General features: G+C 35.8%; 1 protein-coding gene across 1 annotated transcript in view; it reads left to right on the forward strand.

Moving 5' to 3' along the window:
- LOC103259159 (rho GTPase-activating protein 5) overlaps nt 1-14,567 on the forward strand; it is a 92,487-nt gene that overhangs the window by 34,144 nt on the left and 43,776 nt on the right. The window contains exon 3 of the mRNA XM_021711740.1: nt 2,135-2,282. Within this exon, the coding sequence (XP_021567415.1) occupies nt 2,135-2,282 (148 nt within the window). The remainder of the gene's footprint in view (nt 1-2,134; nt 2,283-14,567) is intronic.

A 14,567-nucleotide genomic window follows, 5' to 3' on the forward strand; every position in this document is an offset into this window, starting at 1 on the left:
TTGCAGCAACCTGGATGGAACTAGAGTCTATAATACTGAGTGACCTCTCACAGAAACAAAGATCCGAGTATCGCATGTTCTCACTCATATAATGGACCTTGAACATCCAATGTCATTATCTTATAGTATTTTTTCTTATAGTATTTCTTATAGTCATTTTCTTATAGTATTACTATAAGAAAATGACTGACAGTACTGGGAAACTATGGGGGGGTGGGATTAACAGTCACAAATATCTGTCTGGGGATGGGGAAGCACCTCTTATCAACAGGGTGCCTGAATGAAACGTAATTGTACACCTAACCCTTAACTGTACCCCACAAAATCATAATAAAAAATATTGATTAAAAAATAGCAATAAATAAAGATATCCAGAGACTTGGAAGAATTATGTTGAGGGATTCATCCAAAGGAAAGACTCTTAATAAGATTAGGAAACTAAGATGAAAACTCTTATTTTAGACAGTGAAAGCCCTGCCCGTGTTCCCTCCCCTGCCCATACATACTCACTTTTCTGATTAGCAGTGATATGTTTTGTCTAATATGGAAGTCAGTAATGATATGACAAATATGAATAGATTTGTGATTTATACTAGAGAATGTAAAAATTTGAAGATAAAATTAAACTGAAAAAAGAACCAGGGCTGTAAGTTAAAGTGCTCTGAGATCCTTTTGGAGTTTCTGAAAACTTTCTCATCTTATACTTCATAGATTCTGAATGGGTTGCATACCATAGCATCTGTAGGCATCCTGGCTATACCCTGCCTGCCCCAGAAGGACTGAATCAGGATCTCCTCAATTGTTTGATTCCAAACAATACTTCCTTAGGCTTAAAAAAAGAAAAATTGTTTAAATTTATTATAGAGTTGTGGGGTACACAAGTGAGGATTTTCTATGTAAGTAGGCTGCCGGCAGGTGAAGTTTGGGCTTATATGTGGCCCTCACTCACCCTGGCTGTGGACCAGGTATGCTTTCTGTTGTCATGTGCCTCCCCCTTCCTCCCTCCTCTAGCAGTGCCCAGTGACTTCTGATCCCACCCCTGTGCTACAGACTAGTAATCAGGGCCCACTTACGAATCAGAACATGGGATGTTTGGTTCTTTGTTTCTGTTATAGTTCACTTAGTATGATGGTACTTCCTTAGGTTTTTGAGATGTTCACTCCGTGGTTAAGAATTATTTTCTCTCTAATGCTAGATAGAAGTTAAACTGACAGGTTGTTTTTGTTTTTGTTCTAAGGTGGAGTCTCACTAGGTCACCCGGGCTGGATTGCAGTGGCACACTCATGGCCACCCCAGCGTTGACCTGTTGGGCTCTGGCGATCCTTCCACCTCAGCCCTCCAAGTAGCCGGAACTACAGGCATGACTACCATGCCTGGCTAATTTTTTATTTATTGTAGAGATGAGGTCTTGCCAAGTTACCCAGGTTGATCTTGAACCCTCAGGGAATCCACTCACCTCGGCTTCCCAAAGTGCTGATATTACAGGCTAAGCCACCGAGCCTGGCCTAAATTGACAGTTTTTAAATTTGTTTTTTACTATTGTGAAATGTTTTGTATATTACTTCTGAAAGTTATCTTAACATTTAACAAAGCATTAGTAGATAGGAATAAAATGGGAAAATAAGGGCCAAATGATGGGAATAAAAGTTCATGGCATTTCATAGCCTTGTGGTATAATGAATAATTAAAGCTCTGTTATTTCCCTACAGATATAATTAGACATAAAAATTTCACTTGGACCTGCCTCAAAGACAAAAACAAAAAACAAAAAAATTTAACATATTACACCTAAACTGAATCAAGCATTGCTTATTTCTAGTTTGTCCCTTTTGTTGGCATTGAAATTGTGAAATGATATTTTCTAATCTCCCTACCTACCAGTCTTCTATTATTTTCCAAAGAGAACATTTTCTTGTAGTTAGCCTTTTTTTTTCCTTCTTGTTCTTTTTTGTCTCTCTCTCTTGCTCAGGTTGCTGCTTCTGGCAGAATTTATTTAATGAGTTCTTTATTGATGGACATTTAGGTTAGATGTGACTTTTAAATATTTTGATTCAAACTGTATATTTATGTTTACTACTAATATTATGAGAGAAATTAATTTTAATAGTTTTAACTTGAATATGTTTTCTTATAGCAGAAAAAGAAAACTAAGAACTTCAATCCACCAACACGTAGAAATTGGGAAAGTAATTACTTTGGGATGCCTCTGCAGGATCTGGTTACAACTGAGAAGCCCATACCACTATTTGTTGAAAAATGTGTGGAATTTATTGAAGATACAGGTAGGATAGAAGTATCATTGCAAGAGATTTGATTTCAGATTTCACTTTTGCTACATCAACAGTTTGGTAAATGTTTGTGATTTGTTAAAGTTAAATTTTGAGAGAGATGTATGGGTCTCATTATTAGGTGTGTGTTTAGTATTAACTCTGAAGGTAACTGTCTGTTATTTGAAAGAAGTTGTGTTGACCAGTAATGCTTTTGTTGGATTTATCTTAAACCTAATAAATGGCTAAGTTGAATGCTAAAATGTTAAGCTTATTCTGAAATTTAGAATAACTTGTTTATTAAATTATGCTATTTAATTAAGAGAGAGTTATGGTTTGAATCAGTAATTTGGATATTATCAGTCTTATAAAGACTGGTACTCTTTATTTGTATTACCCATTTTATACATGGAATTTTAAAAAACTTGGCAGCAATAGTTATAGATATATGAAAGGCAGCTCGTTGTACTTGTGATGTTACTTTTTTTTTTTTGAGTTGGAGTCTCACTGTCACCCAGACTGGAGTGCAATGGCCGCTCCCGGTCACTGCAGCCTTGACCTGCTGGGCTCTGGCAATCCTTCCGCCTCAGCCTTCCGAGTAGCTGGAACTACAGGCACGTGCTACCATGCCCGGCTAATTTTTTGATTTATTGTGGAGATGAGGTCTTGCCAAGTTGCCCAGGCGGGTCTCGAACCCGCGGGCTCAGGCAATCCACTCACCTCAGCCTCCCAAAGTGCGGGATTGCAGGCTGAGCCACCAAGCCCGGCTGTGATACTACTTTTTATTCAGCAGTTCTAGCTGATAAGATTTACTTTTTTTGAGTTGTAGTTTTAAGAATGTATAGATATGCTTAATGTTTTAAAAACAAGCCTGCTCTTTTTTTTTTTTTTTTTTTGAGTTTGAGTTTGAGTCTCACTCTGTCGCCCAGACTGGAGTGCAGTGGCTGCTCCCGGCCACCGCAGCCTCGACCTGCTGGGCACCAGTGATCCTTGCGCCTCAGCCTTCCAAGTAGCTGGAACTACAGGCGCGCGCTACCACGCCGGCTCATTTTGATTTATTGTAGAGATGAGGTCTCACCAAGTAGCCCAGGCGGGTCTTGAACCCGCGGGCTCAGGCAATCCACTCACCTCAGCCTCCCAAAGGCGCAGGATTACAGGCTGAGCCACTGAGCCTGGCTACAAGCCTGCTCTTAATGTTTACTTTGCCCAATGTAAACTGTTAAAACTAAAACAAAAGTCGAGCCATTCAGAGGTGGGTAATGCAGAAGATTATTGTGTTTGAGTGCATTTTAAATGAACATGAGAGTTAACCATGAAAATTTAGTAATTGAATGGACTACAAATTTTAATGGTTTGAAAACATGAGCTATGTCAGTTTTGGCTTTATTTGATTTTTGTTTGTTTGTTTTTAAGAGTCAGGGTCTCACTTTGTTGCCTAGACTGGGGTACATTGGCAGTGGCACGATCGTAACCTCGACCTCCTGGGCTCAGGCGATCCTTCTTCCTTAACCTCCCAAAGTAGCTGACACTACTGACACATGCCAACATGTTCAGCTAACTTTTTAAATTTTTTTTAGAGACGGGTCTTGCTATGTTGCCTGGGCTGATCTCAAACTCCTGGGTGCAAGCAATCCTCCTGCCTTGGCCTCCCAAAGTGCTGGAATTACAGGCACTTTATTGGTTCTTAATGATGATGTAATTTGATATACTAGCATTGTTTAAAAAATAAAGTAGGATACCCATATCCTATCTTAAAAGTCATGCTTATTTTTACTTACATGTTTGCCTTACCCTTTAGTCTAATTATCAGCTAAGTTCTGTATACATTGGGTTGTCTGTTTGGTGAAGAATGCTGGCTTTTAGTTTTTTTTAATTTTATTTTATTTTTATTTATTTATTTATTTTTGAGTTGGAGTCTCACTCTGTTGCCCAGACTGGAGTGCAGTGGCCGCTCCCGGTCACCACAGTCTCGACTTGCTGGGCTCCGGCGATCCTTCCACTTCAGCCTTCCATGTAGCTGGAATTACAGGCATGCGCTACCACGCCCGGCTGATTTTTTGATTTATTGTAGAGATGAGGTCTCGCTGCCCAGGCGGGTCTCGAACCCGCGGGCTCAGGCAATCCACTCACCTCAGCCTCCCAAAGGCGCAGGATTACAGGCTGAGCCACTGAGCCCGGCTGGCTTTTAGTTTTAATAAGGTAGTAGAACATGGGGAAATTCCATTATCCACTAGTATTACAGTTGAAATAGCATGTATCTTTCCTCTTCAATTAGTGTTAATTTATAGAGTCTGCATTTTGATATGCTCTTAGTCATTTATTTTTTTTTTCTTCAACAAATATATGAGAAGTGTTATTAGGTAAATTTAGTCTCTATTTCTGTCCGTCTTTAATGTAGTAGAAATACAAAAGTTCTTACAGTATTAGTTCCCTGCTTTGAATTTAAAGAATTCTCAATTTCTGTAGTAAAATAATTAGTCTTTATGAATATAACTGAACAATTAGAAAATTACTTTCCTTTAATGATTGAAAAGTAATAAATAATATGTTAACACTTTGTATACTTGTTATTATAATTAAAATTTCAGTTTTTTGAATATTTTCATAGTAGTTGAGTGATGTGATTTGAGAAAAATAAAGAATTCCAAGTGTAAGATAAAGTGCAGTTCTAGTCAATAATCTTAACACAACTTGAATTATTTAGGTCAGCTTCGAGGAAATTTATATATTTAAGTGTTTTGATAGAAAGATGTAGCATAGGTTACAGAATAAAAGATAAAAGCTAGTTCTCATTATTGTTTTTATAGTTTATTATTTGATTTTATTACTGATTTTGAAACCCACTAAGCAGTTTTAGCAGAAATTCTCAATTGCTTAAGGGTTCAAATTACAAGTCTCAATGTGGACTGCAGCACAGTCATCTTATATTTAATGTTCAACTTGTACTAAAGTAAATATATTCCAAATACCCTCTATTTTACTTTACTTTGTTTTATTTTTTTGAGTTGAAGTCTCCACACTGTCGCCTAGGCTGGAGTGCAGTGGCACGCTCAACAGCCACCCCAGTGTCGACCTGCTGGGCTCTGGCGATCCTTCTGCCTCAGCCTTCCAAGTAGCTGGAACTACAGGCGCACGCTATTACGCCCGGCTAATTTTTGATTTATTGTAGAGACAAGGTCTCGTCAAGTTGCCCAGGCTGGTCTTGAACCTGCGGGCTCAGGCGAGCTCAGGCAATCTGCTTGTCTTGGCCTCCCAACGTGAATTGTATTTTCCTGTTTGTAGATTCTTAGCTATAGTAATGCAAATTAATAGTACTTTTGTTTTATAATCAGTCTTCTCATTTCAAAGACTAAAACTTTTTTGCAATTACCCTGAAGAAGATATTTTGATAGTTTAAAAAATCAGCTTTATTGATATAATTTACATGCAATCCAGTTTACCAATTTGATTGCGTAGTGTGAATTTTGATAATTCATTAATGTAAGCACCGCTGCAATCAAGATATAGAGCATTTTTATTGCTCTGAAAAGCATGTATCTTTCATTAAGTATGGTGTTAGCTGTTTGTAGATGCATTTTATCTGGTTGAGAAAATGTTTCAACATTCCTAGTTGAAAGTTTTTATAAAAAGCAAATGTTGATTTTGTCATTTTTCAGCATTTGTTGAGGTGATCATATCCTTTTTTTACTCTATTTATATGGTGAATTATATTAATTGATTTTCACATGTTAAACTAACCTTGCATTCCTGGAATAAGTATTACGTGGTCATGTTTTATCTTTTTTTTTTTTAATGCTGGATTCCAGTTTCTAAATGTTAAAGATTTCTGAATCTTAAAGGGCACTGGTATGTAGTTTTCATTGTCTTAAGTTGATATCAGAGTAAAGCTGGCGTCATAAATTGGATGTATTTTCTGGAAGGGTTTGTATAGAATTGGTCGTATTTCTTCCTTAAATTTTGATAGAATTCACCAGTGAAACTATTTGGACTGGAATTTTGTTCGTGAGGAAGTTTATAACTATGAAATAAATTCCTTTAGTAGATGTAGGACTATACAGACTTCTTAATTTCTTCTTGAGTAAGTGTTGATTGTTTGTGTCTTTTGAGGAATTTGTCCATTTTATTTAAGTTGGCATAAGATTTTTAAATACCTCTAGTGATCTTTTCTTTCTTTCCTGACATTACTGAATTGTTAATATTAATAACTTGTTGTTAGAGGCTTATCTGTTTTATTGATCATTTCAGAGAATACGATTTTGCTTTTATTGATTTTTCCTTTTTTGTTCATTTTTAAATTTATTGAATTCTACTTTCTGCTTTTGTTTGTTTCTCTGTAGTTTCTTTCTTTTTGGTTTTTGTTTGTTTTGAGAAAGCAGAATGTATTGAGAGGATAGAAAAACTTTCACAGCAGGAAGGGACCTGAGGGGGTTGCCCTCTCTGTAGTTTCTTAAAATAGAAGCCTAGGTCATTGAGTTAGACCAGTTTTATTTTCTGCTATAAATACTTAATGTTTCCTCTAAACATTGTTTTAGTTACATTCCATTGATTTTGATACCTTATGTCACATTTTCATTCAATTCGAAATACTTTGTAAATTCCCTTTTGATTTCTTTGTTTAACTCAACAGTAAATACTTTGTAAATTCCCTTTTGATTTCTTCAACTCATCAGTTACTATATTTTTTAATTGAGACTTGGTTTTCTTCTTGCTCTTTTTTTTTTTTTTCCAGCAACAGGAGTCTTGCTTTGTCACCTAGGTCAGAGTGCAGTGCAGTGGTACAATCTTGGCTGACTGCAGCCTCAACCTCTTGGACTCATGATTCCTCCCGCCTTAGGAGCTAGGACCATAGGTGTATGCTACCACACTGGATAATTTTTAAATGTTTTGTAAAGACAGGGTCTCACTCTGTTTCTGAGACTTGTTTTATAGCCCAGAATATGGTTTATTTTGAAGAATGTTTCATGGGACCTTGAACAGAATGTTTATTACACTGTTATGTGAAGAATTCTTTAAATCATTTAGGTCAAATTCTCTGAGTGTGTCAGTCAGCATTTTTATATCCTTGATAATTTTCTTGTTCATTTCAAAAAACTTAAAGAGTACTATTGATATCTGCAATCATGTTAAAGATTTGTCTGTTTGTCCGTTGAGTTCTGTTAGATTTTACATGTGTTTTGAAATTCTTTTTGTTTAATCTGCATTTAGGATTATGTCTTCCTTACCAATTGACCTATTATTATGAAGCATTTCTCCTTATGCTTTTTTTGTATTCTTCATTCTAAAGCCTACTTTGCTTAATATTAATATAGCTAAAAGTGTTGTCCTTTGAGTAACGTTTATATCTTTTTCTGTACTTTTGCTCTTATGTCTTTGTTTCTAATGTGGTTTTTGTATTTTCTAATGTGTTTAATTATCTAATTAATGTCTTTAATTATAGTTCGCTTTCAAATAATATACCTTTATAATATATAGTAAAACAACTTTGTGACAGTATACTTCCCTCATTTCTTGTTCCGTTGTTACATATTTTAATTCCATAATTTTTTAAATATTGCAATACATGTTATAATTTTTGCTTGAAACAGATAATTGTTCTTGTTTTTGAAAGATATTTTATTAGATTATAATTCTTTTTTATATAACAGCTTTAGTGAAATATAAGTCATGTCATACAATTTACTCATTTAAAGTATACAGTTCAGTGATGTTTTAATTTATTCACAGAGTTGTGTGGCCCTCAGCACAATCAATTTTAGAACATTTTCATTATCCCAAAGAAAGTCTTTATCAATTAAGTGGTCACTCTATTCTCTACCCTCACCCCCTTCAACTTTCTGCCTCCATAACTTTGCCTGTTCCTGACATTTCATATAAATGGGTTCATATAATTGTGGTCTTTTGTGACTGGCTTCTTTTGTTTAACATAATGTTTTCAAGTTCTGTTCCTATTGTAGCATCTACTTTATTCCTTTTTATTGTGGAAGTTTTTTATTGATGGACACCTTATTTGGTTGCACTTGTTGACTCTTGTAAACAGTGCTGCTGTGAACACTCCTGTAAAGTGTGTGGACAATGTTTTCACATCTTTTGGGTATACATCCAGAAGTGAAATTGCTGGATCATATGGTAACTCTATGTTTAGCATTTCTGCCAGGCTGTTTTTCAAAGTTACTGTACCATTTGACATTCGCACCAGCAATGTAAGAGTTCCATTTGCTCCACATTTTTGCCAACGTTTCTTTTTCTCCTTTGATTATAGCTAAGTAGAGATGTGAAATGGTATTGTATATGGTTATGATTTACATTTCCTGATGACTAATAATGTTTAGCATCATTTTTAGTGCTTATTAGCTTTTTGTGTATCTTTTTTGAAGAAATATCTGTGCAGATCCTTTGCCTGCTTTTTAGTTTGTTTGTTTGCCTTACTGTTCAGTTTAAGGGCTCTTTATATATTCTGGATACAAATTGCTTTCAAATAAGGTTTGCAAAAAACTTTCCCCATTCTGTAGGTTGTCTTACAGTTTCTTAATGGTGGAATTCTTTGAAGCACAAATTTTTAAATTTTGATGAGGTACATTCTGTTTATTTTAAAATTTTAGTTGCTGTGCACATGGTGTTATCTTTAAGAAGATATACTCTTATCTTCTAAGAGTTTTATGATTTTAGCTTATACCTTCAAGTTTCTGATCCATTTTGAATTAATTTTTGTATATGGTTTGAGAAAGGGTTGCAGCTTGATTCTTTAACATGTGGATATCCATTGTACAAGCACCATTTGTTAAAAGAACTGCTCTATTGAATTGCCTTGGTACAGTTGTTGAAGATCATTTGACCATAAATGTGAAGGTTTATTCCTGGACTCTCACTTCTGTTCTGTTGATTTATTTGTCTATTCACATATGCCTTTACCACCCTGTTTTCATTACTGTTGTTTTGTAACAAGTTTTAAAATCAAGATGTGTGAGTCTTTCAACTTTGTTCTGGGTATAAGGTTCTAGGCTGATGGGTTTGGTTTTTGTTTTCTTGTGTTTTTTCATTCTGCTCTTTAAAGATGGCTTGTTGTCATGATATCTAGTGAGAAGTTGGCCATCATTCTTAAGTGTGTTCTCCTGAATATGATGTATTCTCTCTCCCTAAACCCCCAGCTGCTTTTAGGATTATTTTCCCTGGTTTTCAGCAATTTTACTAATAATAGTAGAAGTATTAAATAAATTTTATAATCTTAAAAGTGTGTTTGTTTCAAATCCTGCTTCTGTTGAGGTTTCTGAAACTTCTTGGATCTCTTAGAGTATTCAAATTTGGAAAATTTGGGGCCATTATTTCTTGAAGTATTTTTTTCCTATTCTCCTATTTTCTACTCCCTACTCTTCTGTTTTGAATTCCAGTTATGTGTGTGTTAGACCTCCTGGAATTGTTTTAAACTTCCTCTTTTTTTCTGTGCTTTATGATAGTTACTATTGCAATATTTTCAAGTTTACTGATCGTTTTTTCTGTATAGTCAAATCTGAAAATTCTGTTAACGTCTCCTTTTTATGCATTTCGTACCCATCATATTAATGTTTTCCTGTGTATACCTTTGAGTATGTAAGATTTATAATAGCTATCTTAAGAATTTGGTTTACAAATTCTGTCATATATCTCTTTCTGTTATTAGTACTCTTTGTACAGGCTATATTTTTCTACCTCTTTAGTAGTATTGATTTGATGTCAGACATTCTGAATTTGACAAACTATTCTTAGCTCCTGGCCTCAGGAAGTTTTCTCTCATACATGTGCACTGTTCAGCCAAAGACTCCAGGGACTTATATATGCATGTCTGAGGCTCTTTCTGTATGTATTTCTCCCTCTTTTTGGTATTCTACCCCGCAAATTCTAGCCTTCTTAGCATCTCTGAAATCCTATCTCTATCTTCTCAATTCTGGAAGACCATTGTGGTCTATTGGGTTTCTACCTCCCATCATTACAACTTAAAAATTATCCAGGCACTAAGTTGGGGCATTCAGATGGTGTGCCTCATTTGTTACTTTTTCTCTCATGGACCGTTGTTATGAGCTGCATTTAATTTTTAATAATCAGTGTTCAGTGTCTGAAAATTGGTGTTTCATATAATTTTTCTACTTTTTAGTTGTATACTATGGGAAGGCAATTTCCATAGCAATTAGTTAGTCCTTCATGATAGAAGCAAATGTTCCCATTTTTACAATAATACTGTCTAATATGTTGTGCTAAGTTCCAGTTGGGAAATAACCCTTGAAATAGTAACTCATTTGCGATCACTGACGTGAATTTACTTCATTCCAAAATCTGTTCCTGGTTGCCACTGATGTGAATAAATCTTTGCAATTTTCTGTTTCTGAATGCTGCAGCATTGTCATATGTATGTGTTGTTATATTTTGCTTGAAAATGTATAGCCAGGCAAGGAAAAAGTTAATTGAGATAATTATCTGATATTGACTGCACAGTATGGTTATTGATTTACATAGTTGGTAAGAATTGCAAGTTGGTCATTATTTTGTTGCAGTTAGTGTTGCATACTTGTATTTTGATATTTCAGGGCTTTCATACTTGAATGTTAAAAATAATTTACCATAATTATGAAAAATAAAGAAATACATGCTGATGAGATTTCCAAGGTCAAAGGTGAATCCTGTGAACTTATAATGAAACAGATAGTGATGTATTGATGCATGAAAACTAAGAAATATAATGCAGATAATCTATGATAGTGAATCTAGTACTGGTGAGAACGGCTCAGACATTGAATGGACAAAATATGAACCAAAAGTAAATTTAGACATGTTTACTAGTAATCCAGGTGTCAAGATATTTCCAAATGATCCTCAAAGTATAAAGTGAAGGCCGGGCTCGGTGGCTCGGCCTGTAATCCCAGCACTTTGGGAGGCCGAGGCAAGTGGATTGTCTGAGCCCGCAGGTTCAAGACTCACCTGGTCATCTTGGCAAGACCTCATCTCTACAGTATATCACAAAAATTAGCCGGGCGTGGTAGCGTGCACCTGTAGTTCCGGCTACTTGGAAGGCTGAGGTGGAAGGATCGCCAGAGCCCAGCAGGTTGAGGCTGTGGTGGCTGGGAGTGTGCCACTGCACTCCAGCCTGGGCGCCAGAGTGAGACTCCAACTCAAAAAAAAAAGTATAAATGAAGTTATTTATTGGTAATGATTTTATAGAACTGATTGCTCCTGAAACTAACAGGTATTATGATCAGGTACACCACAGACATAAATGTCCAAATGAATCAAAAGAATGGAGCAATCCTATAGTGCCTGAGATGAAAAAATTTCTAGCATTAAATATTTTTATAGGGCAAGTGAAGAAAACCACCACACATGATTATTGGTCAACACGTCCATCAATTATGACGCCTTTCTTTTCAAAAATAATGACATGAAATAGATTCCAACAAATTTTGCGACTTTTGCATTTTTCCAGTAATGCAGAATGCAGCCAAATCCTAGCAGATTATGCAAAATTGAACCTGTAATAAATTATGTTTTTAAATAAGTTCAACACTGTGTACAGACCTGAACAAGAGCTTTCCTTGGATGAATCCATGATACCTCGTTGTGAATCCATGATGCCTCATTGTGAGAGACTGTCTTTTCGGGTTTATAATCTGAATAAAAATACAAAGTATGGAATGCTAATCAGAGTGGTGTCTGAGGCAAATACTGGATATGTCTGCAACTTTCAGCTGTATTGTGGGAAACGTGACAATTTAGAAAAGACCATTTCACTTGTGCTTAATGACAGAAGTTTACAGCAACCAACCTCAGATTTTTTATTTTATTTTTTTATTTTATTTTTTTATTTTCACCCTGTCTCAGTATTGGGAAAGTGAAAAATTTGCTGTTCGCAAATGTGTTAATATAATTTTAAAGTAGACAAAAAGGAGTGACGTGGAAGAGAGCGGTTGGAAAGAAAGGGAACAGTAGACCTTTTAAAGTAATTAGTAAGGATGATAAATCTGATAGATACAGGTTGAAAGAGGACTCAGGTGCTTCTCAGATTGCTGTATTAGGGTAACTATAGGTGGTATTCCGTTAATGAAATTAAAAGTTATAATGCAAAAAGCAGACTTGACGGTTTCATAATGGTTTCATGTTTTGGACATGTTAAATCTTAAGGTGCCTGTTAGATATCCATATAAAAGCCCAGGACTTATTTGCATATATGGTTATGGATCTCTCGAGAATGATTTGGTTTTTAGATGTGATTTTGGTAATTGTCAGTGTCTAGATATTAATGTAAACTATATGTTGGTGTAATTCAGGGCAAACATCTAGAGTGAGAAAAAAGTTTACAGTGCAAACAGGCTATACATGAGAAGGAGGGGAACCCTAAAACACCAGGGAGAAGAAAATTTTTAATAAAAAAGAAGCATTATGGTCAACATTGAATATTGAGAACGATTTTTTTACATTGCTTTTTATTGAGGTGAAATTTATAAATAACATAAAACTAACCATTTTGAAGTGTACAGTTTAGTGGCAAATAGTACATTCACAGTGTTGTGTAACCACCACTTCATCTAGTTTCAAAACATATTCATCACCTCAAAGAAAGCCCTGTGCCTATTAAACAGTTACTTTTTATTTTCCCCTTACTCCAGCCCTTGGCAATCTGACTCTGTAGACTTACTTACTCTGAATATTTCATAAAAATTGAATCATGAAGTATAAGGCCAAACTGGGCATGGTGGTGCATGCCTGTAGTCCCAGCTTCTCAGGAGGCTGAGGTGGGAGGATCGCTTGAGCCCAGGAGTTCACAGCTATGGTGAGCTGTGATCATGCCACTGCACTCCAGTCTGGATGATAGAGCAAGACCCCGACTCAAAACAAACAAAAAACAAGCAATATAATATAATTTTGTTTTTTTTCATTTAGCATTGGTTTTGAGAATCATCTATTGTAACATGTATCATTGTATATTGCATATACCACATTTTGCATATTCTTTCATCATTTGGTGGACATTTGGGTTATTTCTGCCTCTTGGCTATTTTGAACAGTTCCACTATGAATATTCATTCATTTGCAACTATTTTTTCAAGTACCTGCCTGTTTTCCATTTTTGGGGGGTACATATCTAACAGTAAGATACCAGGTCATATGGTAATTCTGTGATTAACTTTTTGAGGAACTGTTACTGGTCTTGACAGTAGATGTACCATTTTACATTCTCACGTTCAATGTACAAGGATTCAAATTACTCCACATCTTCACCAGGATATCCTCATTTGTATGTGTTCTGTGTGTGTGTGAATGAATGAATTCTGGCTGTTCTATCCCTTTTAATAGGGATTGCATTTAATCTGTAGATTTCTTGAGCAGTATCGCGACTTCAGCGATATTAAGTCTTCCACTCCATGAATGCTTGATGTCATTCCATTTATTTTGGTCTTTAATTTCTTCCAATACTGTTTTGTAGTTTTCAGTGTACAAGTCTGGCTGTGGCTAAATTTATTTCTAGGTATTTTATTGGACACTGTTGTAAACAGAGTTTCCTTAACTTTATTTGAGGATGTTTATGCTGGTGTGTAAAACCCTTTTTTGTGTGTTGATCTTGTATTCAGAAATTTTGCTGAATTACCTTGTTAGCTGTATTAGATTTTTGTGTATTCTTTGGGATTTTATATATATATATGCTTATGTTCTCTGTAAGTGAGTGGGGTTAGCTTTGCTTTCAAATTGGTTGATTTTTATTTCTCTTAATAGCTCTGGCTTGAATTTCCGGTGCAGTGTTGAATAGCAGTTGTGAAAGTGAGCACTCTTGTCTTGTTCCTTATCCTAGGGAAAGCTTGTATTCTTTCACCACTGAGTGTGAGATCAGCGTGGGGCTGTGGGCTTTTCATAAATGCTGTTTATCATGTTGAGGAAATTCTCTTCTGTCTTAACTTAGTTTCCTGGGGCGGCCCTAACAAAGTCCTATAAGCTGGATGGTTTAGAAAAGCAGAAGTTTATTCCTTCACAGTTCTAAAGGCTAGAAGTCTGAACGTAAAGTATCACCAGGGCCATCCTCTAAGGCTTAGAATCCTCCTTTCCTGCCTTTTTTTTTCTTTTTTTTTTTAAATTGTAGAGACAAGGTCTCTCCATGTTGCCCAGGCTGGTCTTAAATTCCTGAGCTCAGGCAATTCTCTCACCTCTGTCTCCCAAAGTCCTGGGATTACAGGCGTGTGCCACTGCACCCAGCCCTTCCTTGCTTGTTTCTTGCAGCTGCTGGTGGCCATCAGTTCTTGGTGTTCCTTGGCTCGCAGCTGTTATCACTACAGTCTCTGCCTTTGG

This window comes from Carlito syrichta, unplaced genomic scaffold (assembly GCF_000164805.1).
Source record: "Carlito syrichta isolate Samal-C Ts95f unplaced genomic scaffold, Tarsius_syrichta-2.0.1 Scaffold302543, whole genome shotgun sequence".
Taxonomy (NCBI): Eukaryota; Metazoa; Chordata; class Mammalia; order Primates; family Tarsiidae; genus Carlito; species Carlito syrichta.